The sequence below is a fragment of the Octodon degus genome, unplaced genomic scaffold (assembly GCF_000260255.1).
Source record: "Octodon degus isolate 3935 unplaced genomic scaffold, OctDeg1.0 scaffold00119, whole genome shotgun sequence".
In the NCBI taxonomy this organism is placed as follows: domain Eukaryota; kingdom Metazoa; phylum Chordata; class Mammalia; order Rodentia; family Octodontidae; genus Octodon; species Octodon degus.
Window position 1 is genome coordinate 5,636,727 of NW_004524695.1, and position 22,427 is coordinate 5,659,153.

A 22,427-nucleotide genomic window follows, 5' to 3' on the forward strand; every position below is an offset into this window, starting at 1 on the left:
TTCCTTTTGTTTTGTTTTATTTTGATAGTGGGAATCAAACTCATGACCTCGCAGCAGGCAGGCAGGGGCTGAGCCGCTGAGCTGGATCCCCAGTCTGGCTCCTTTTATTTTAGCAATTATCTTACACCCTTTCAGAACTGAACATTGTTCCTTTCAGATAACAGCTCTGGGCCCCATTCAGACATGAGACCATTAGCGGAGACGCGCTGAACCTGTTCCACGTGTGCGTGAACCCTGGATGAGCCAGCTGTGCCGGGAGGTAGAACGTGGGCTCACGCCCCTGTGCAGCGCCGCCTTTTCTGGGATTTCCTCTTTTCTGTGGTGCCTGAGACTTCCCCGGATCTCTTTTTCTGGCTTCCTGTCTAGGACAGCAGACTTCCTCACCAGCATCTCCCTCCACTGCGAGCCGTGTCTAGAGAGCAAAAGTCCGAACCGCGCACAATAACTCCATCTGACTCCCCTTCCTCTGCACCACCATGAAACTCTGTGTAACCATGCCACCTCTCAAGGGCCACCAAGTGGCCTCTTTTTGTATCATATCCATACATGTTTGTGCTTTCTGGCAAGGGTGTCAGTCCATAGAACTCTACTTCGTCAAGTAAGTAAGTAAATTCTCCTTTCCTTTTCCTCTGATGGTCTTTGCGGTTTCAGGAGCCCTCACCTGAGTCACTAAAATGATTCCTTCTGACAGATCAGCAAACTAGATGCCCCCTTAGTGTTTCCAGAGACTATGTTCTTGCTTCCACTTTCTCAGGTATTTCCGTACTTGTTTATTCACAGGCAAATAACTTTCCTGGAAGGTTGGGTGTTCTGGCTGTATTTTATTCTGTGTCTTAAGAAACAAGTGCTTGAGATGATTGAGGAACCTAAAAGATACTGCGGTTTAGTGATGCAATTTTTAAAAATAGCAGTAGCCTTAAGGAAGCTGCTTGCTATGAAAAAAAAAAAACGGTATTTGACTGAGAAATGGAGATGTGTGGGCCTGCATCTGGCACCAACAAATCACTCACCATGTCTGAGTCTCTGTTTCCTCATCCCTAAAACCTGTCAATTTCAGCTCTTACCCTGCTTTTGATCATGTACAGAAAACATTCAAGACAAGTACTGGGTAAGTCAAAGTACACAATGTGCCATAATCGGGTGTACTTTCTCAGCTTAAAGCAGTACTGATGTGCACTAAATAACATTAGCATAATAGTGTTTTAGTCATTGTTTTTTCAAACTTAAATTCCACACTCTTTGCAAAGGGTCCTGCAGCTTGCTTACGATGACAATGGTCACCTCACAAGCTTGCAGTTGCTAGCACTCAAATGCTTCATTATTGCTGGGGAAGTTGTAACAGCCCCTTTATGATCCATAAGGTATTTGTTCTGCTCCAAGTTCTATAGGCACCCTCTTATCACGAATCCTGGGCTAATAGTGTCTTTTGAAATTGTAAAAACTTGAGACAAAACCTGCTTGAAGCCAGTGAGTGGCAGTCATGAGGGAAAAGTCTTTCCAAGGGCACGATGTCTATCACTGCAGAGATTAGGGAACTCTTGGAAGTTGATTTCAAATCATTTGATTTAAATGTGACTTGCCAGCTGGCTTCACCATCTCCGAGTAATTTGGGAGCATTCCGAGTGAGCTCATGACATTAAAATGTGAATGTTGGTACACAGCTCGCAGCGTCCAGAGCAAGCCCTTCGCCCAGCCCCCCTCTCCCAGGAATTCACCATCACCTGTGCTCCGCAGCACACTCACCAGCATTCTCTGTGCACCCCACCTCCCACGGCATTCGCGAGGCTCCTGAACATGGAGTTATACTCAGCTTGAAGATTAGGCAAGCGCTGACCAATGGAAATGGAACCCGAGCCACATATATAATTTTATATTATCTAAAAGCCACAGTTTCAAAAGTAAAATAAAACAGAAAATTAATTCTAATAACATTTTTAATTCGACACATGCAAGACATTATAATTCAGTATTCTAATCAGTATGAAAATGAATGAAATATAATTCACATTTCTTTTATCATGTTAAGTTTTCAAAATCTAGAGTATATTATATCCTTAGGGTACATCTCAATGTGCATAGCTATGTTTCAGATATTTAATGGTCAGCAGTCACATTGGAGTGATGCTACCCTATTCCAGATAGCACACCGTGCAGTATTCCTTTATTTCCTCCTACTTTGTAACTTTGCTACGTATTTTCTTCTTTAAGTCCAATATTACCCAACTATAAAAGATTCAAGATGGTCATATCCACTATTATGTTCTAAAGCTTAAATAGGAGTGTAAGTCTGGTGTAATCTGAGATGCAAGACACTTTTTTCCTTTTTCTTTAATAAGGGAAATATCGCCAGAACAACAGCCCTCTGTGATACAACTTCTGCTGTCACGTCCTTCAGTCTGCTTGCAAACAGACTTCCTTTAATACATGATAGAGTACACAGACCATGGCTGCGTAAAGAGATATTTCATTCACAGCCTCAAAAATATAGGTTCACTTTTTCTGCACACTGGTAGATCTCCGAGGGACAGAGTAGAGGTGACCTCAAGCAATATCAAAGTACCATCCTCTCACTGTACAAAACTGTACCTGGAACAATGAATGGCTCACTTGGGCTCAGATACCCACTTAGCAGAAAAGCTAGGAATATGTATTGCTCGTTCTGTGGTACTGTGAAATTTCGGCTCTGATGGGCTGACCTTCACCACACTGGATCCTACTGCATATGTATTTCTAACAGGAAAAATCACATCAGGCTTTCCCCATAGTCTCCACATGTGAGCTCTTAGGAGTCCATGCTGTCACATGATGTGCAGGCCCAGAGGATTTGTAGGCAGGCTCTGGACTACAGAAATGAGGTCTGGGGTAGAGAAGAAGTAAAGAGCATCGTCAACATTGCAATAAAGAAAATAATGAGATCTGGCTCTAGCCTTGGCAGTACACAGTGGGATAAACTTGATCAGATCTCTTAACCTCTCCACGATCCAATCTCTTTATCTGCAAAATGACTGCCAGTGGGAGGATTTGCTTATTTCAAAGGTCCCTTCCAGTTCTAAGGTGCTCATTCTAATGCCTGCTAGACAAATGATTATATAATAATCAGCCAAATTAGTCCCCCACTTAGGGAAAAAGAATGTTACTACCTGCTCTGTTTATGGATACTTTGAGGATAGATCAAATAATGCTAAATGTTTCTTGTGCAGAATAAAAACACTAAATCTTAGGCAATCACTACTGTAATAGTTTTTCTCTAAGAGCAAGCATAATTTACCAGTAAACATCCTACAGAGCAATAACATGGTGAGAATTGCAATTTTCTTCAATAAATTTTATTTTGCCGAAATGAAAATGGGAAATTGATGCCTTGTAACATTATTGCATTGATAAAAATACCCTTTTATACATTTGAAACTGAAAGTTAATCATTCAAAATAAAAATTTTGCTTGGTCAATCTTGTATGCCTCTATCTTGTAATCTGAGCAACTACTTTGAAGTAACAATATGCAATATATTAATCATTGTTCACTTCCTATTATCTTGATTTAAAACTTTGTATAACTTTTTATTGGATTTTTTTCTCTTTAAAATATAAAAAAAATGGGTTCAAAGTATCAACACCGTTCCTTTGCTTTCAAGTGACTCAGTAGAAGTGAAGACAGTGTTTTCCCTGGACTGGGTACTCCATAGTGGTAAGTTCACATAGCATACTTGGCCTCCTGTATCTTATAGTCTGGTGGATAGATTTAAAGTAAATTAGGTGGTTCGGCTGTGAGTTAGGGGAACAAGGGTTCCCGGGATTGACTGGGCCAGGAGCATGGACGTGGGCGAACTTCTGAGCTACCAGCCAAACAGGGGAACAAAGCGTCCCTGAGAGGAGGAGGGAGAGGAGCAGAAAACACGTTGGAAGCAAGCTGGTCCTCGAGAACGGGGTCGCTATCAGGAAGAAGAAGTGGCTGTGGCTGAAGAAGCAGATGATGACAAAAAAAAAGGCTGCTCCAGATTATTTTCAGAGAAGGCGAAGAGGAAGAGGAAGAGGAGGAACCGCTGGATGAAAGCTCAGTGAAGAAAATGATCCTCACATTTGAAAAGAGGTCATATAAAAATCAAGAGTTGAGAATCAAGTTTCCAGACAATCCAGAAAAGTTCATGGAATCTGAGCTGGACCTAAATGACATCATTCAGGAGATGCACGTGGTGGCCACCATGCCAGACCTGTACCACCTTCTGGTGGAGCTGAATGCTGTGCAGTCACTTCTCGGGCTGCTGGGACACGATAATACAGATGTGTCCATAGCTGTGGTTGATTTACTTCAGGAGTTAACGGATATAGACACCCTCCATGAGAGTGAAGAGGGAGCAGAAGTTCTCATTGATGCTCTGGTGGACGGACAGGATGAGTTCTACCTCCGGCGCCTAGATGCAGGGCTCTTTGTTCTCCAGCACATCTGCTACATCATGGCAGAGATCTGCAATGCCAACGTCCCCCAGATTTGCCAGAGAGTTCACCAGATCCTAAACATGCGCGGAATCTGGAGCGCCTGGATGGGTCTGTGCGAGAGGAGGCGGATGGTGTCCACAACACTCTGGCTATTGTACAAAACATGGCTGAGTTTCGGCCTGAGATGTGTACGGAGGCTGCCCAGCAGGGACTCCTGCAGTGGCTGCTGAAGAGGCTGAAGGCAAAGATGCCTTTTGATGCCAACAAACTGTATTGCAGTGAAGTGCTGGCCATCCTGCTCCAGGACAACGATGAAAACAGGGAATTGCTTGGAGAGCTGGATGGAATCGATGTGCTTCTTCAGCAGTTATCCGTGTTTAAAAGGCACAACCCTGGTACAGCTGAGGAACAGGAGATGATAGAAAATCTGTTTGATTCACTCTGTTCATGCCTGATGCTCAGTTCCAATCGTGAGAGCTTCCTAAAGGGCGAGGGCCTTCAACTGATGAATCTCATGCTCAGGGAAAAGAAGATTTCCCGGAGCAGTGCCCTGAAGGTGTTGGACCATGCCATGATTGGACTAGAGGGTACAGACAACTGCCATAAGTTTGTTGACATTCTTGGCTTACGAACCATCTTTCCTCTCTTTGTGATATCTCCTAGGAAGATCAAGAAAGTGGGAACTACTGAGAAGGTACACGAAGAGCATGTCTGTTCGATCCTGGCTTCCCTCCTGCGCAACCTGAGAGGGCAGCAGCGAACCCGGCTTCTGAATAAGTTCACTGAAAATGACAGTGAGAAGGTTGACAGACTCATGGAGCTGCATTTTAAATATCTGGGTGCAATGCAGGTGGCCGACAAGAAGATCGAAGGGGAAAAACATGACATAGTCTGGCGTGGCGAGATCATAGACAACGACTTGGAGGATGAGTTCTACCTCCGGCGCCTAGATGCAGGGCTCTTTGTTCTCCAGCACATCTGCTACATCATGGCAGAGATCTGCAATGCCAACGTCCCCCAGATTCGCCAGAGAGTTCACCGGATCCTAAACATGCGCGGAAGCTCCATCAAAATCGTCAGGCATATCATCAAGGAGTATGCAGAGAATATTGGGGATGGCCGGAGTCCCGAGTTCTGCGAGACGGAGCAGAAGCGCATCCTGAGCCTGCTGGAGAACTTCTAAGGGCCTTCGATCCTGCATTGGGCTCTACCAGCATCCCTCTCTCAAACTTTTTATGTAGCTCTGTATGGCTTCAGATAAATTAAAGCTAGTTTTGGTAATAAATAAATAAATTAATTAATTAAATTAAACTAGTGTCCCTGTATGAACTGAACAAATAATACAGGCAGATTATCCTTTTAGTATTAAATATTGATATCACAAAAAAACAGCTCTATAAAAATATTACCCTAACCCATGTGCACCCTTTCACCTGTGCATGTGGTAGAGATGGAACAAATCAATACACTGATTCTAATGAAACTCCAGGACATACAAATCCCTGGAAATATAGTAGGAAGTACAGCAGGCCTGCTGAAATGCTTCCTCAGTACTCCTACCAGGATTGCCAAAACCCTTAGCCCAGTTGCTAATAAGAGACAGAGAATAGGGATGAACAGTCAAACTCTTCACTGGTCCTCGTTTGAATTGGCTCTAGATAATTAAATTTTGCCATAAAATCCTTATTTTTTCACTTTTATGAGTGCTTCCCCAAAGCCCCCGGGGTTTCTGTAATTCTTAGTTAAGTGCCCTTGGCCTCCAGTAAAGATTAAGGATCACCAAACGTCACTCCAGGTACTACGGTTTTCTACTGAAACAATGTGAAGAGCAAGTTCTATAGAATATCTTTCCAAATAGCACGTGTGACTAGACTTCTGTGAAATTACAAAGGCTATGGATGCCATCGTACCTTTCATTCTAAAAGTACAGTATAATTCAAGGTCTCAAGTGGCCGCTCTTGGAGCAGTGACACTGGCATTCCTCCTCCTTACAACCAGAAACCTACACCTCCGTGGTATGAACTTCGATTACTATGGCCCTGGGGGAGAAAAAAAGATAAAGTAAGGCTTCCCTGTAAGAGAATCAGGAAAAGAATATAAACGCAGGGTTGCTATGGATTTGTAAAAACATTGTGCGCCCATTGTCATCCGCCTGGTACCTATTGAGCGTTTTTTATAAGACGGATGTCTAGCTCAGATAACAAGGTGGGTAGGCAAGGCGCAAAATCAGAGCACCCGATGCATTTGAAAAGGAAACAAGGGGAAGGAATCACACCTACAAGGCAGCAGCCAAGCACCACTTTTTATGTTCTGGCTTCTTTCAAAATATTCAGTCGCACCTAATAATTGACAGAGAGCACACGCAAAGCTCTCACTCCCATGCTGTTGCATTCACTCCCCCTGAGCTGCAGAGCCATTTGTAGCCACCAGCAATAGTGAGGGGACACACCGGGGACACCAGACATGTTCAATCGCACCCCCAGCTCTCCTGCCTCCAGCCTTTCAGCTCATAATGCATGTTAGCCTTGTGGTTCAGAAAGGGTCCTCACCAGAACCAAAGGAATGCTTTTCTCACCTTTCTCTATTATAGAACTAAGGGGGGTTTTAGTAAGAAAAATATATAAAGACAAGTTAAAATCTCAAATTCATCTGATGTTTCCTGAATGCTTTCCATTTAATAAGCTTCTCCATTGTTTGTTAGAACTAAGAATATGCTTCACTCTCAGGATAAGATATACATTTTGTGAGATTCTCCACAAAAGAATGATCACTCTCACTTTACAACAATTCCTGTTTTTGCTTTTTTTCAAAAGATACCTTCTCCATTTGCATGCTGCCTTCTGTCTAAATAAAAATGTGTAATTAATGGGTTCTGATCTCCCAAGAAATCACAGTAATGTATTTCTCATCTCATCTACTAATCCCATAACTGCATGGCTAGGACTCATTTTAATTGATGTTCTATAACTACTCGGATGGATTAATACATCAATTTCACCACTAATTTATACCTACTTTTAATAGTTTAGTAAAATTCCAAGTGATCTATGTAATATGAATTATTAGAAAATAGACAAGCCTGTAACAGCCACTTATTTCGCAGAGACCAGAGCACTTAGCATGCACATAAGGTTCCGCTCACTGCTTGGAAGATCTTATTAAATACAGATACCATTTTTTTTTTTTGTTTTTTTCCCCCTGTGGTACTTACAGTCTAATGGAACTGATCAGAGTGGTAAAAATTAAGAATAACAGCTTAATAGGTGCTGGGGGAGTTTTGTATGATCATACAAAGGGACAGCGGAGGCCACATCTGCAGGGAAGATGCAAAAGGGCTTCCAGGGAAAAACCTGAGCAGCCTGGGGGAAGTGGGGAGGTCGGGTGGTGATGAATAGCAAATGCTCTTTAAAAAACTCACTGGGTACAAAAATCAACTCACGTCTGAAGAATGGTGTGGACCTGTGCTGCTCCACAGCCCCGGACTCAAGATGAGTTTTCTGGAGGAGACAAGCCCTGTGCATGATTTTCAAATCATGAAATCACAGCCTTGGGGCAGAACAATCAGTCCTTTTTGTTCCTGCAGCCATGCTGTGCTCCTAGGACATTCTGCAAAGAGAATGTGCGGCTAAAACATAAGTCATGTAAAATATAAATTAGAGGTGAATCCACCAACACACAGTTCTTCAAATAAACCAGACACTGCGAGGCTCCTTCTAGACCTCTGTGTGCTTTCTTTGCTTCTGTCAGGACTTGTGCTACAGGACTCCCCAAAATAGACTGTTCTGGGTGATTCTTCCCATTAAGGAGAGTCAAGCTCAGTGGTGCCAGGATGGCAAAGTGAGAGCACGTGCTGCCTTGCCAGCAGAGTGGCTCCCCGTTACAAAGCAGCAGTGGGAGCAGCAGCGACCTTGGCCATCACATTGTTCTCTGTACTCACGACCTTCCCGTTACACCCTCCATTCACTCTCACAGGACTCCTACAAGGTCAGTGCTACCATTATCCTTACTTTAATGGAGGAAATCCAAGTTGAAGAAAATTCTTTAACAGGTCCATAATCCCAAAGCTGGTGGAATCCAGAACGAGATTTTTAAAACAGGGTCTCCTGACACCCAGGGCCCAGCTTCCAGCCCACTCTCACTCCCACATGGGGCGTCTGGCAGCACCACCCACCAACACAGAGGGGAACATAAACTGCTGCCCAACAAAGGGGGACTCCTTTGGAAGAAAGACAAGGGGCGGGGGAGTGAAGGAGACTGTAATGCCTCAGGCTAATTACTGAGCCACGGAGAAGGATCTGGGAGGGAGAAAGGAAAGATCTGACTTTAAGATGTTGAAACACAGTTGTCCCCCTTTTTCACCACTTCTCTTTCCAAAGTTTCAATTATCTGAGGTCAGTTGTGGTCTAAAAATACTCAATAAGATATTCTAGAAGTAAAAAAAAAAATTGGTAACTTTGCAATTTTTATTACAATGCATTGTTATAATTGTTTCAGTGTTGATTTTGTTCATCTCTTGCTGTGCAAATTTACACATTAAGCTTTGTCATGTGCATGAATACACAGGAAAGAGCACAGCATATGGAGTGTGGCACTATCCAGTTTGAGGCATCTCCTGGGGCCTTGGAAGGGAACCTAAGGGACAAAAGGGAGCTAGTGTGATGAGGTGCTGGCAGCAGGAAAGGAACATGCAAGTAGTGACCCAGCTCAGGGACAGTGCTGTCAGAGGTAAGTTACTTCCTGCACACGTGGAGTGTTGAGGCAGCTCTTCAGTCAGACCGGGCTTCCCCACTGAAAGGTGATGCTGCAAAGTAAAAAATGTATATGCTTCCTTTCTGCACATTAAGTAGTATAATAGCATTATGTTTGAAGACAGAACAATCATCTTTGTTTTCATTTTTATTTTATTTTTGCAATGCTGGGGATTGAACTTGGGGCTTCACAGATGCTAGCAAATGCTATACGCTACACTGTATTCCCTGACCTCATCTTTGAGTTTTAAAATAAGTTGTGCCTAAAGTCATCACTGAGGAAAATCAAATTGTTGGACGGTAACAAGTTCTCATCACAAATATAGTATATTTAGCTATGTATTTATCTGAATTTTGGTGAATTACTTGATATTCTTTTTAAATACAAGCTAAAGAATATGTATATTTCTTTTTTAAAAAATCATTTATTTATTCATTTAATACAGGGTCTCACTACGCAGCTTGGACTCATAGTGATCCTCCTGTCTCAGCCTCCCCAGTGCTGGGATTACAGGCATGTGCCACCATGCCCAGTTTCAGTGGCTGGCTCAACTCACCCAGGGTTCAGTGACCTGTATAGCACGTGGTACTGGGGATCAAACCAGGGTCCTTGTGCTTGTCAGGTAGGTGCTTAGACCTCTGAGCTATCTCCCCAGCCCCAATTTCATCCCTTCTAAATATCCTCTATTATGCTTACACTAAAGTCTATAGGGCATAAATCAAATCTGATCCATTGCTTGATTTTATAAATAAAGTTTTACTGCAGCATTTTCTCATTTACATACTCTCTAAACCAGCCCAAGTGAGTAGTTGCCATAGCAACTATACAGCCCACAAACCTAAGGAATTTACTACCGCCTCCTCTATAGAAGTCTGCCAATCCCTATCCCATATTATATCATTGATAAATCCATAATTAGAAGACTCGATTACTCTTCTATGACAGTGTCTTCTACATAACCATTTTCTCATTTGCTTTTTCATTAACCATCTAATACCTGTGAAGCAGCTTTTACCCACCTAGCATACAGATGAAGAAGAAGTTAGAGACCAGGAAAACAAGCTACCAGGAGAGCATGAAATGACTGTTCTAAGAAGGCAAGAACATGGTAGAGAGGAAGCCAGAAAGGCAGCAAGCTCCAAGTCAGGCAGGGTCAGGCTGTACATGGCACTAACACTTGGAATACTATTAACTGTCTCAATAATAATGTCAGAAATTTGGGGATTACGAAGCACTTTTAGACTCCACAAAAGGCCTAATCCAGCTTCCTTGTTAGACCTTCAGTATGATAGAAGTGTTGAGATGGTTTGGAAGAGAAGTGCCTGGTTATCAGGGCGAGCAGGGCTGAATGTCTCCAAGCTTCCTGTAGCGAGATCACCAACCCTTCCTCAAGTTACAGAGATTAGATGACCTTAGATATTGAACAGAACATAGTAAGGGGAACTGTTTCGCCCAGCATCCAGCTAAGTTTAGCTCCACAGCAAGTCACCACTGTACTCAAATTCTGGTTTGCACAACAGCCCCCTTAATCCAGTGCTCTGTGCTGAACCTTATAACCAGAGAAGCTAGTATTAAGTGTGAACAGAAAATTGTTTACCTTCTACAAGAACAACAAATACAAAGAATAGATGGTTCTTTTTTTTCCTCCTCTTTGGCTTTTTGATCAGTGGCAGTGGATGAAATAAACATTGATATACATTATCCAAGTGAATATCTAGGAGTTAAACTCAACCACAGCTAAAGGAAACTTAAGTTACATTTTAAAATATACTTTTTGCTTTATTTTTATTTTTGACACACTGAGAGCTTAGCTCTTTGGTCAGGGAAGAAAGTTCAACCAATGAAAAAATTCTTAAAACCAGCAAATACAATATGATCAATTTATTTTAATCAAACAATAAACATTAAATTGGGCTGTACACCTGGATTCAGGCTTAGATTTACACCAATTAAGTGTCTGTGCATTGAAGAATGTTAATAAAATTATGCTAACATTTTTTCTTAAGTGATTTTAAAGTGACATTGTATTTATTTTTGCACCTAAATATTTAAGTGATTATACATTCACCTAAGCAAAGAACTGTAAAAGTAAAAATGTTCACTTAATAAAATAAAATAAAATAAATTGCTTCATCTTGGATTACCACACAGGGTAATCTTTTATGCAACAAACACAAATTGATGTTTTATTTAATTATGCAAAATTATTAGCATGGTTGGAAACTTGACAATAAATGCTATTGTGGGACCAGCCAGGCTGGTGAGGGTCTAATCCACCACCAAACACCAGGCCGTGCACTCTATTTTAGCTTGATAAGCTGTATTTTTACACTGAAAGGTAAATACTGCTGGATTTTTTTTTTAAAGCTGAGGATTGGTGAGTGTGTGGGCTTGGACACCACTGGAGGATTTTTCTAGTTTTGTTTTCACTGTAGATTCTGGTGTAAGTAGAAATCACTGTTTGAAGACATCTGCACCTAAAGTAGGTCTTAACCATTAAAAAAAAAAAAAAAAAAGAGAAAGCTAAATGAAAACGAAAATCTACATCTAAACGTCCTCTTGCCTTTGTGCTTTCAGCCACATTGTGTATGTTACAAACTGCCAGGCAGCCACGTGATTCCTCTTCCTTACTCATGCAGCCGAGCTCCTTGTTTACTTGTGGTACCAGAGTACTTTCTAACAAAAAATTAATTTCAAATCAAAAAGGCAGGATAATAGCTACTTTCAGCACAAAATGTACCAGAAAGAAACTGCAGCTTAAGCACAGATAGCATATAATTAAGAAGGAGAAAAATCAAAGTATCCTTCAATACACACTGCTTTAATTTCTCTCCGGATGGACTTTCAGATTATCTTTAAAAGATCTATTAAAAATCCTCCTCTTGAAAAGATCTATTAAAACCCCAGACACTTGGAGATGCAGCAGAAAGAAAAACAGGGTCATTTTATAAAATTGATTATGTGAGCGCTCTCCATGCAATGTATGTGTCAGCAACAAGGAAAAACAACCTCCACATAAACACCGCAGCTATATTTCCTTCTGGAGAAAACCCTGGTTCCCTTTGTACATCGTGCAGCAAAGGGGCTGGGGGTAGGAGCAGTTAAATTTTATCCATAAGCACAAACATCAGGCTGGATTATGAAGAAAGCCAACCCCAAAATAGCCCAGAAAAAAAAATTTGTAATAAAAAACAGTATATGCTGCCTCCCCGCCCCCCATCTAAATCTGGAATCCTGACTCTTATTTTAAACAAGCTAGGGACTGCAAGCTTCAATCTGTTTGGATAGAAGAGAATTTATATAAATGTTTTGTTCAAGCCCAAAAAGGAAAGAGAGTTTAAATATACAGTGCAAGAAAGACGCATGCCCAGCTTCAGAACAGCTTAGTGCGCAGGAGAGGAGAGACACCCTAACCTTCTCTTAGTCATTCCCCGCCATCGCTAAGCTTCAGTAGCTTGAGACTGGCAATGTGATTTGAACGCGCCCAGCAGTAAGAGATCAACCAAAATTTCATAACTGCCCTGCCCTTTCCCCCTATGGATCTTTGGGGTGGGATAGAGGAGCAGGAGACAGAAAGAAAAGGTCAAAGAACAAATGGAAGCGCAATCTGTATTTTGTACTCTTTCTCTGCACTTGAACAAGAAAAATGAGGCAGATAAATCTGTATAATACTAAACCAAATCTCCTTAATTCCAGTCAGTTTTTATCACTCAGTCACTGAGTTTGTGTGTGGAAAAATTCATGCTAATTCCCCCTAGCAACAGCTTCAGCCTATCAGGAGGCTTCCTGCGCCATGCAGCTGCCAGCCAGAGAGAATAACTCTAAGTAGGTCAGGCCTGTATTTCTAAAAATGCTACGGTCTAGTAACCCCACTGTCCCGTCTGTCTGCCCTGCCCCATAATAACCTCAATTGCTTGGTGACACAATGACATACTATCCTGTTAGAGTGCAATCACATCATGCTACATTATTCTGCTGCGAGCGGGGCTGCTGGGTGAAGGACCCTCCGAGGGGTAGCATTAATCAGGCAGCTATTCACGTCTACCGGCACTTCACTCCAGAAATGGGGACGGCATTAATGACCAGCTGTTTGAGCTAACACAAACAAAATAATGCCTTCCACCCTGTTGGGTGCACAGAATACGCTATTCTGATCTGGCAGGTTCCGCTTCTTGACTAAATCGAAGATGTAAATTAAAAGGGCCCAGACAATGTCAGCTTTGGCAACCTTAGAGGGAGTATATTTAAATTATATTACGTGTGATTCAAAACACTATTGATTTAATGTACACAGCTCTCCCTGCCCACAGTTTTCCCTAATCCACATTTTAAAAGGCAATTGCATACAGGGGTAATGCCACACATATGTGTATGTTACCCAGGAAGCCAAATGCATAGAGCTGACTTCTCTTTGGGCAGGGAAACGGAGCACTCATGAGTAATGGTGAAGTGTGGACACAAATACAAATACAAAACGAGTGCTGTGGAGAGGCACTGAAAACAAATATAAGTAAACATCCTAAACCTCTCGGCCAATCAACTCCTCCCATTGTCTTTCTGGGAGGTTGTCAGAGCAGCAAACCTCCAAGCATGAGAGACAAGGGAGGGCTGCAATCCTGGCCTTCAAGCCCCAGGGACCGTGGTGCCCTGGTTTACCCCAGAATAATTGACAGACTGCTGTTTGGCATCTATACAATGAAAGCACCTACAAGCTTTAAGCTGGGGACACCAGTGAAATTCAGAACACTGTAATCATTTTTTTTTTTTTTTTGCCTTTCGGAATTGGAATTTTAGATTTCATTGTCCATCTTAAATGTAGCCTTTGACTTCTCTCTGTGGAAAGGCACGAGTGGATTCAGAAAGGAGACCGGCAGTGCTGTTGGGGACCGGTTGGAGAAATACCTTGCATTGTCAGAGCTTGCACGAAACATCTTTGAGGGCTTCCCCCTTTCACCTAATGAACATGCCCCTCCTACCCACACACACACTGTTAATTCAGCCTTCAGTTATGCAGAATTTAGCAGATTCTGTGTGTGTAATCCATGCATATTGGAATTACAAACATAGAAGAGTCCTTAATCCACGTGCCCTTGTTTGAACTGCTCGATACCTTAGTTATGACTATCTTCTTCAGTTTGTGGCACCATCCAGAGTTATTCTTGGAGAGATGGAGTCGCTGACGCAACCAGGAACCACTAATTACAAGCTGCTGACATTGTGCTTGTCTAGGCAGCTTTGAAGTTCTGTTTTTCTCTGATGGGCTTGCTCGGTTTCCCTCTCTGTGTCTCCCCCTCTGCCCCATGCCTTACTCACTCTTTACACTTAAAAGCCTTTCTCCACTCACTTGAGGACTATCTGGAGAAAGGAGTCTGAATGATCAGATTCCCTCCCTTGCTTCCGTCCTTCCCTCCCTCCCTCCCTCCCCTGCCTGCACACCGGTCTACAGTTTGGAAGTACAGTAACAAGATCCTCACCCAGCCCACCCGCAGGAATGCATCAACAGCTGGCCAAACAAAATCCAACACACAGAACTGCCTTTGTAGAATTAGTAACAAACAGTGAAGGGGCCAGACAGGCATCCCAGAAGAGCTCCCCATGACAACTGGGAAAACTCCTCTGTCTGAGGTGGGCGGTACCACCCCACCAAGCTGGGACAGGGCACTGCAGCGCCCTGTTTGGAATCTACAAGCCTGAGTGCCTGTCCCCAGCCTCACTAGAGGCTAAGCAGTTGCCACGCAGCTCTCCACAGCAGCGACGTAGATCCAAGCTTCCTCCACACCGACAACAGCCATGCCCTTTGAAATGCCACACCACACACATCCTGGTCACATGAATGGAAGCCAGCCGCACCTGTACCTAACCGTCTAGCTGTGAGCCAGGAGGACCACCTTTCTTCCTCAGAAGAGGCTTTTTTTCTTTAATTATAGGCTAATCCTGGCATTCTGAAACATATATCACTGTCTTCATCTCCACCAAATAGCCCGCATCTGAAGACTGTGGTAGCCAGCTGGTCTCGGAGTCATCTGGGATATATTTATTTTGATTAAATTGATCACATTTCTATTTACAGGCTAGGATTTTTTTTTTTTTTTTGGTGCCATACTGAATACAGCTGTGTTTACAGGGATTTGTAGAAGAAGAGGAAGAAAGCAAAATCCCTGCATCAGTCCTAGCACCAAACAGAGAGCTTCAAGGAGTTAAAAGTGAGGGGGGTTGCAGCTGCTTTGGCCGAGCTTGCCGGCTGGTCAGGAGATGGGTGTTGAGCTGGCGCTGAAAACACAAGCTGCAATCACACCCGATCCACAGGAGTGACAGACTTCCTGTGTAAAATGGTCAGAAATCGCTCCCCACCCCATGTCTCTCTACAGGCAGGCACATGCATTTAAATCCACGCTGCAACTCTGCTGTTTTCTCTGGGGACACAGTACAGTCACCCAGCCCATCAGTTTCGTCTCTGACAGCACCGGGGACATCCAGACTACAATTTACAGTTCCTCCATCCATGTACTGGGTTATAAATTATGCCATCTTCCCTGGAATAAGAACGCAGAGCGGGCAGCAATCCCACGGCAGCCAGCATCTCCTTTCTCTTCACGCGCTCCTTTTCTCTGCTTTTCTCCAGCTGCACCTCGTCAGGCAGATACACCAGATACCCTGCTTATCCATCTTCAGCTGCACTCTCAGGTGAAATGCCACCACACCTCCGCCTGGGTTGTCTTCCCAGATTACTCACTACGAGCAGCCGGAGCTGGGTGCAGGCAGTTGTCCTTGCCCAGCAGAGCATCGGTGGTGGCATTGGTTATATAGTATTCCTAACTGCCCCTTCCTGGTCATGCGCGTCCTCTCTAGCCATCCCACCCTGAGTCTTCCACGGCTTTGCCCTGGCTCCCAAGTCCTCTCATCCAGATGCGAGGAGACCCGGCCAGAGCTGCAGCAGCAGGTGATCCTTGTGCAGGGGGCAGCCTCGCAAGTCCGAGTCCGGTGCATGACGGCGAGCAAAGCCCAGGCAAAAGATGCCGCAGGAGCAGCGCAGGTAACCGGCGAAGTAGCCCTGGTGCTGCGAGGTAAGACGGGCTGGTTTCAGAAGTATTAAAAAAAAGAAGAAGAATTAAAAAAAAAAAAAGAGGGAGAGAAAAAGAAACACAAAACAGCACAGCTCTACGCCTGCGGGGGTGGAGAAAAAAGACACAAACCATTAAAAAAAAAAAAGCAGCAAGTTAAAATCAAATTTCAAAATAAAACCAAAAGCAATACAGAGATCAGAGTACTTCGTGCGACTTTTATTTCTGATGTTTCTCGGTTTATTGGCCTCCCCGCCCCCTCCAAAATCGCTCTTGTCCCTGAACACCACTGCCTGTCCATGAGTGCCGAGTCACAAATGCTGTTGCTCCAAAGTGCCGCAGACCCAGCGTCACATGAGAAACCACATGACGAGCTCGAGTCGGCTGCTGCTGTGGTCAACCATCTCGCCGAGGCGGGGGTGGGCTGGGGGGAGCGGGAGGGAGGCAGATCTCGAGTGAGACCTGCCTCTCTCATGCTGCCAGGAAGAAATTTCCTTAAAAGAACAATGAGAAGATCGCATCTCCGAAGAAATGCTCGGCAGTACACATCGACTGTTACTTATGCACGCTGAGGGAGAGCCCGTGGATGCTCGAAGCGCTCCGAGGATGCTGTACCGCAGACACTAGCTGGATGGCAGCAATATTATTTCTACTGTGTATTCGACAAAGCTGATTCCACTTAAGTGGATTCCTGAAAAGCACACACCATGTCTTCATAGCATGATCAGGCTTGGAAAACCAATTCTATTATCTCTCCTTGCAATCTGTATCTGAACTTGCATTTTGAATAATTTATTTTTAGACTAATAAGATGCTTGCCAAGACTGCTCCTTTTCTTCTTACGAGCAGAGCAGGCAATATTCACCCAAGTAGGAAAAGCCTTGTTCCTTTGTAGGGCGAAAAGAAAAGACGGTTTGCATTGCTTTTTTGCTTTTTTTTTTTAATGCAGTCACTTATTTAAAGGCATATATGCTCATATGGAGTAATGAAATTCCCTCATGGTGAGCGCTGCAAATGAATGAACTGTTTCTGCATCGCTGAACTGCTGCATCTCTTATTTGCAGTTGGGCACTGCCCAGTGGCAAATGGAGTGATATTTTTCCAGTGCCGTACATGGCTGCTGCTGGAGCCCTTAAGCCACACGGATATTGCTTCTTCTCTGTAGAGTGAGAGCAAACAGTTGCTTTCTGGAGCACCTCTCTGCTGAGGCACTGCAGTGCTGGGTATGTCCGACTGGTTACAATAAGACACATGGGGGGCTCTATAGATTCTGTCAGCTAGGCTGGAATTAAATACATTGCCTATTTTAAATGGGGCATCCTTCTCAAGATGGGAGAAGAATAAATTGATTACGCCTCTAATCAGAATGAGAGACTCATGAAACATATGTGGAGATGTTTCTGCAACTTGTCTTTATTTGATTGTCTTATTTGATATCGAAGTTAAGTGACTGTTACTTTTTCCATGATGTCCTCATCAGGCACCCACCACAGAAGATGTCATTGACTCTCCCTGTCCCCAGAGATCTGGGAGGATCAAGGTGGCCTGTTCTCTGCAGCTGTGAAGCTCAGGGTCTCAAGACTGAACAACCCTTTTCTTCCTTCAGAGACAGCCTTCTCCAAATGGGAATTCTCTAAAGTCATCCAACCACAGCCTACCATATTTGTCCCTCCCACTGGTCTCCATCTTCTTGCAAGGGATGTGGGATTCTCCCTTTACAAATAACCCCTGATTTTAGAACTTCTGCTTCACTCACTCAGAGTCCACAGTGCAGCAGTCACACCCTTGCAGGATTCTCCCTGGCCTCGCTCTTTTTATTTCTGTCTGCTTGGCCCCCTGCCTCCAAGCTACTTCAGCTACACTGCCATGTTCATAGTGTCCGGGACGACTATCCATGTGGTCTGGCCAACCCTTTGTCCAACACTGACTAAGGCCTCTTGTTTCTTCCCATTCATATGCTAGTAGTCAGGACACCATTATCTGAATGTCCACTGTCTATGTACACAGACCAGTCTCTTTGTAGTCTTCTGCTTGCATCCTTCATTCAATTAGAAAAATAGCTTGGACTTTTTTTTTGTTAGCACCTAGGTATAAAGCTCTGATGCAGTGATGCTGCATTTCTATACTATGGAGCATGGACCATCTTCCTATTAGCAATAACTGTGTATTATATTCTATGGTCTGATGTCTCAGTTTTATTTGCCATAAAAATAATAAATAGGGCTAAATTTGCCTGGTCACTGTGGATTGGATAAGAAGTGCCTAAAGTGATCAAAAAGGAAAGAATTACTTCTACTTTAACATCTGCAGAAACTCCCAGGAACCCCCAACCATTGGCAGGGAGCTATGAAATGTCTGGTGTGTGTAGGACCTGGGTTTTCATTATTAACATGAGCAATGACAAGGATTAAAACTAATCTGGTGTGGTGGCATACAACTGTATTCCCAGCACTTGGGAGGCTGAGGCAGAGGGATCGCCTCAATTTTGAGGCTGGCCTGGGGTGCATAGTGAGTCTCAGCCAGCCTGCTCTACATAGACAAACCCCTTTTCAAAAAAAAAAAAAAGCTAAGAATAAGCATTTTCTTTTTGGAGCATTTTAATATATTAACCTACTTAATCATAACAATTCTACAAAGGAATTTTAAAAGGAAAGCTAAGTTATTTTCAATGACAGTGAGAGACATAAAATAGACTTATGTAAATAACCCCAAGTCCACAAAATAAGTAAATGGCAAAGCGCTTCTGGCCCCAAATCCATGGCTTCATCCATCATGCTTTGCTGCTTTGGAGGTGAACATAACAATGAGCAGGAATAATCCAGACAGATGAGCACAGAGACTCATAGGACAGCTGAAGGTGTGTGGAAGGACCACTGGTGGAAGCAGGGTCCTAGTTTTATAGAAGGAGGACTAGATTGAGGAGGGGCGTATTCTAATGCTAAGTTACCTACTCTCTTTACCTACCCTCTTCCTAAGCCACAGGATAGCAAGCAAACTCTGGTGGTCATGTATGGGTGAAAGGGAGAAGTGGGGTGCTTGATACAAGGAGAGCAATATATGGCTCCCGAAAAAGCCTGGCTAGAGTGGAATGGCACCCGAATCTGGTAGTGGCAGAAGAAAACCCGAGATCGGTTCTGGAGGTTTGAAGACAGAGGAAATGAGATCATTTGATAAATGTTCTTAGAAATAGACAAAACGTTGGCAGCTTTTAAGGCCTACATAAATAAAGAAGGCAATCTCTTGAGCTCAGAAGGTGGGTCAGGTCAGTCATCTACTTCCCCAGCAGCTAGCAAAATGCTTGATGCACTTTTCAAAATAACAAATGAATAAATGAAAGTACTGGAGGCAGAAATGGGACAAATAGAATTGATTCCATGTATCAGGAAAAACTAAATGAATCCAAATTATTTAAGTGACTTTGGAGGATGGGCTTCCATGGCGACATTATATCCCTAGAGCCAGATTTCATCTCCTCTCTCCAGCTTGGGCCAGTACTTCTCTGCTGCCTGCTTTCCCTAATGCGGTATCTCTTCTGGCTCATGCCACTGAGGCTGCACCCATCCTACCAAGTCCCCACCATCACACCCCGTGAGGACCACAATAGAACTAGCCCAGCCTGGTTTATTTCCTAATTGGTGTGCTGCTTTTCTCAAAGTAGGATAACAGCATTATCATTCTTTTCGCTTTTTAAATAGCAAAGGGAGAAACCACAGAAGTTTATCCACCTTCGCAAGCAGTTTGAGCTAACCAGAATACTAAAATAATGAATGTACCTAATTTCGTGGGCAGTTAATGAAGGTTAATGTGACATACTGCCTCTGGCTCTGGAAGTAAAAAGGGCTGTTATTGCCTCATATTATAGCTGAAGGGAAAAAAAAGTGTTCATAATCTTTCTCATCAGCAGTAACGAATTGAGCTTTTAATACTTAGATGTATTCTAGTAAAAGGGTAGTATATCATTGCTAAGCAGAGTTTAAGAGCAATGTTGGATAACTGAAGAGTCTGCTTACACCAGGATTCAAAAAATTACTAAAAAAGCCAAATACGCTGGAATGTTTTCATTTACATCACTTTAAATCAATTCTAATAATATTTAAGCATTAAAAAGACAACTTAGACTTTGCAAGCAATTGGCTTTGAGTAAATGTTAAATGTCCAAACAAGGTCACCGTTGAGTTCAGTGACACACAAATGCATTAGATGGCCTGCTAACCTAAGACAGCTATGCCTTGTTGGATGAGGATCAAACGACTGAGGCTCAGTTTGGGTCCTAAAAAAGCTTACTGTACTCTTTCCTCGGAAAATGCTTGCCTTCCTTTAACAAAGAGGAGCCATTGCACTTAGTGATAGTAAAAAATAGCTTATATTTTTAGTAAGAACGAATGTATTCTCTTGAAAGGAAATTTAACCACCAAAGCCCCTTTGAAGTCCCACCACAAAAGGCATAACTGAGAAAATATGAACATTTGGTGAATAGGATTCTGAAATCCTTTAAGTGAATAAGAATGTTATGCTTTATTGTTGCTATCCTGAGAGATATTAATGATGAGTTGATATTGTCTAGGAAGAAAGGGCCTATATAGACTTATTTAGTAAGTTGTGAGTGGCCTTAAAACTTCATAATGCTTTCCAATTTCCCCCAAAAGGATCTGAATTAAGATCAGCTCTCCACAAAACAGACTGACAAAGTGACTAATTGCAGGCTGCTGGCAAAGGACTGACTTCCTCTTGTCCTGGTCCCCGCATTATTACCCTGTCCCATTTTACAGGGGCCAAATGGCAAGTTTAAGGTAGAGGGACTGTGTTTGTTCACCTGTGAGTGGTTTGACATTAGACTTTACAGAGCACTGTCAGGAAGTCGGGTTTTCCATGCTCTTTACAGTAAACAAAGACAGTGTGGCTGGCCTCCAAATGTTACAGAAGGTCAGGGACCAAACTGCCTCAAAGACAAAGCCCGCTTCCAGAAATTGAAACACAAAATAGATGTGAGCGCCATCAACATTCCAAACCGTGCTCCTGTTCAATCTCAATGTTTGCTTCAAACAATGCGACACATACCCAACATAGATACATAATAGAAATAGAATCATGAAGCCCCAGGTGTTGGAAAGCACCTTAAAGGTCATCTGGTCCAAGTGCAAATCTACATTGTGAATGCTGCCTTTTGAAATACCTCCTCTGTGTAATCACCCAGGCTTGGAAGGACACCTCCAGTGACTGAAATCGTGGTACCCTGGGAGCCAGGCAAACACTTCCATCTTCTGAACTTAGTGGTCTATGTATTTAAAAAATCCTGAGTGAAAAGGCCAGGCTCCATGGTAGTAGGAGTCTTCTGTACCTTGTCTACCAGTTCCTACTTAGAAGTTTGGGGCCAACGTCCAGTGTAGTCCTCGTCATAATGCCTCAGATATTAGAGGATATCTGTCATTGTCCACTCAGTTTCCTATCTCAAAAAAAAATACATGAAGTGTTTTTAGGCATTGCCCTAAGCCTCGGTGTCTACTCATCCCTGATTCCCACTTGAGGAATCCAGTCCAGTTAATTGCTAGCCCTGGAGGTCATGGGTCACACAAAATAGAATGCAAGCTCCCCTGGTATGGCCACTCACAGGTGACTGGATCCATCATCCCCTTGTTCTCATACCTCATAACTCACCAAGTACCACCTGACCAGTTTCAGCTTTCTTGGAGGACACATCCGGTCGGTGACTTCTCCGGGGCCCCTCTGGCCTTGGTTTGTACCTCCCTCTGCCTTAATCACACCACTTGCATTTTCAGACAATATCATTGTGCATTTATTTTATTTGTTTTCAGTCACCCATATGTGATTAGCTTGAATGGTAATAAAAACATATAGAAAATAAAAAATTTGTAAGCTACCTTTAAAAAAAAACAGGAATGCTTTTGTAAATACACATATCTCTTCTATGAGAAGATCTGATCAGCATGAGGGCCAGAGTTCTCAAAAAACACAGACTGCACTTTCAGTTTGTCTCATATTGTAATAACACTGTCTAGGGAAAAAAGCAACTTTCATCACATCCAGTAAAAAAGATAGGAAAAGTAGTATAGGACAAGAAGTCATAGGTAGCTTCCTTGGCTGCAAAGTGAAACCCCCAAAACATGCACCCAGAGCCCCACTGCATGCTAACACTTTTTTCCTGTAAATTTTTCATTACATC

The 22,427-nt window shown here is 43.1% G+C and overlaps 1 protein-coding gene and 1 long non-coding RNA gene across 2 annotated transcripts in view; one reads left to right on the forward strand and one right to left on the reverse strand.

The window, feature by feature from the left end:
• Positions 1 to 22,427, reverse strand: part of LOC111812272 — a 175,402-nt gene that overhangs the window by 12,268 nt on the left and 140,707 nt on the right. The gene's annotated exons all lie outside the window — the stretch shown is intronic.
• Positions 3,762 to 5,710, forward strand: LOC101560260 (beta-catenin-like protein 1). The gene is given in 3 exon segments (XM_012516687.2): positions 3,762 to 3,977; positions 3,980 to 4,391; positions 4,505 to 5,710. Coding segments are annotated over 3 exon segments (1,692 nt in total). The 5' UTR covers positions 3,762 to 3,812; the 3' UTR covers positions 5,620 to 5,710.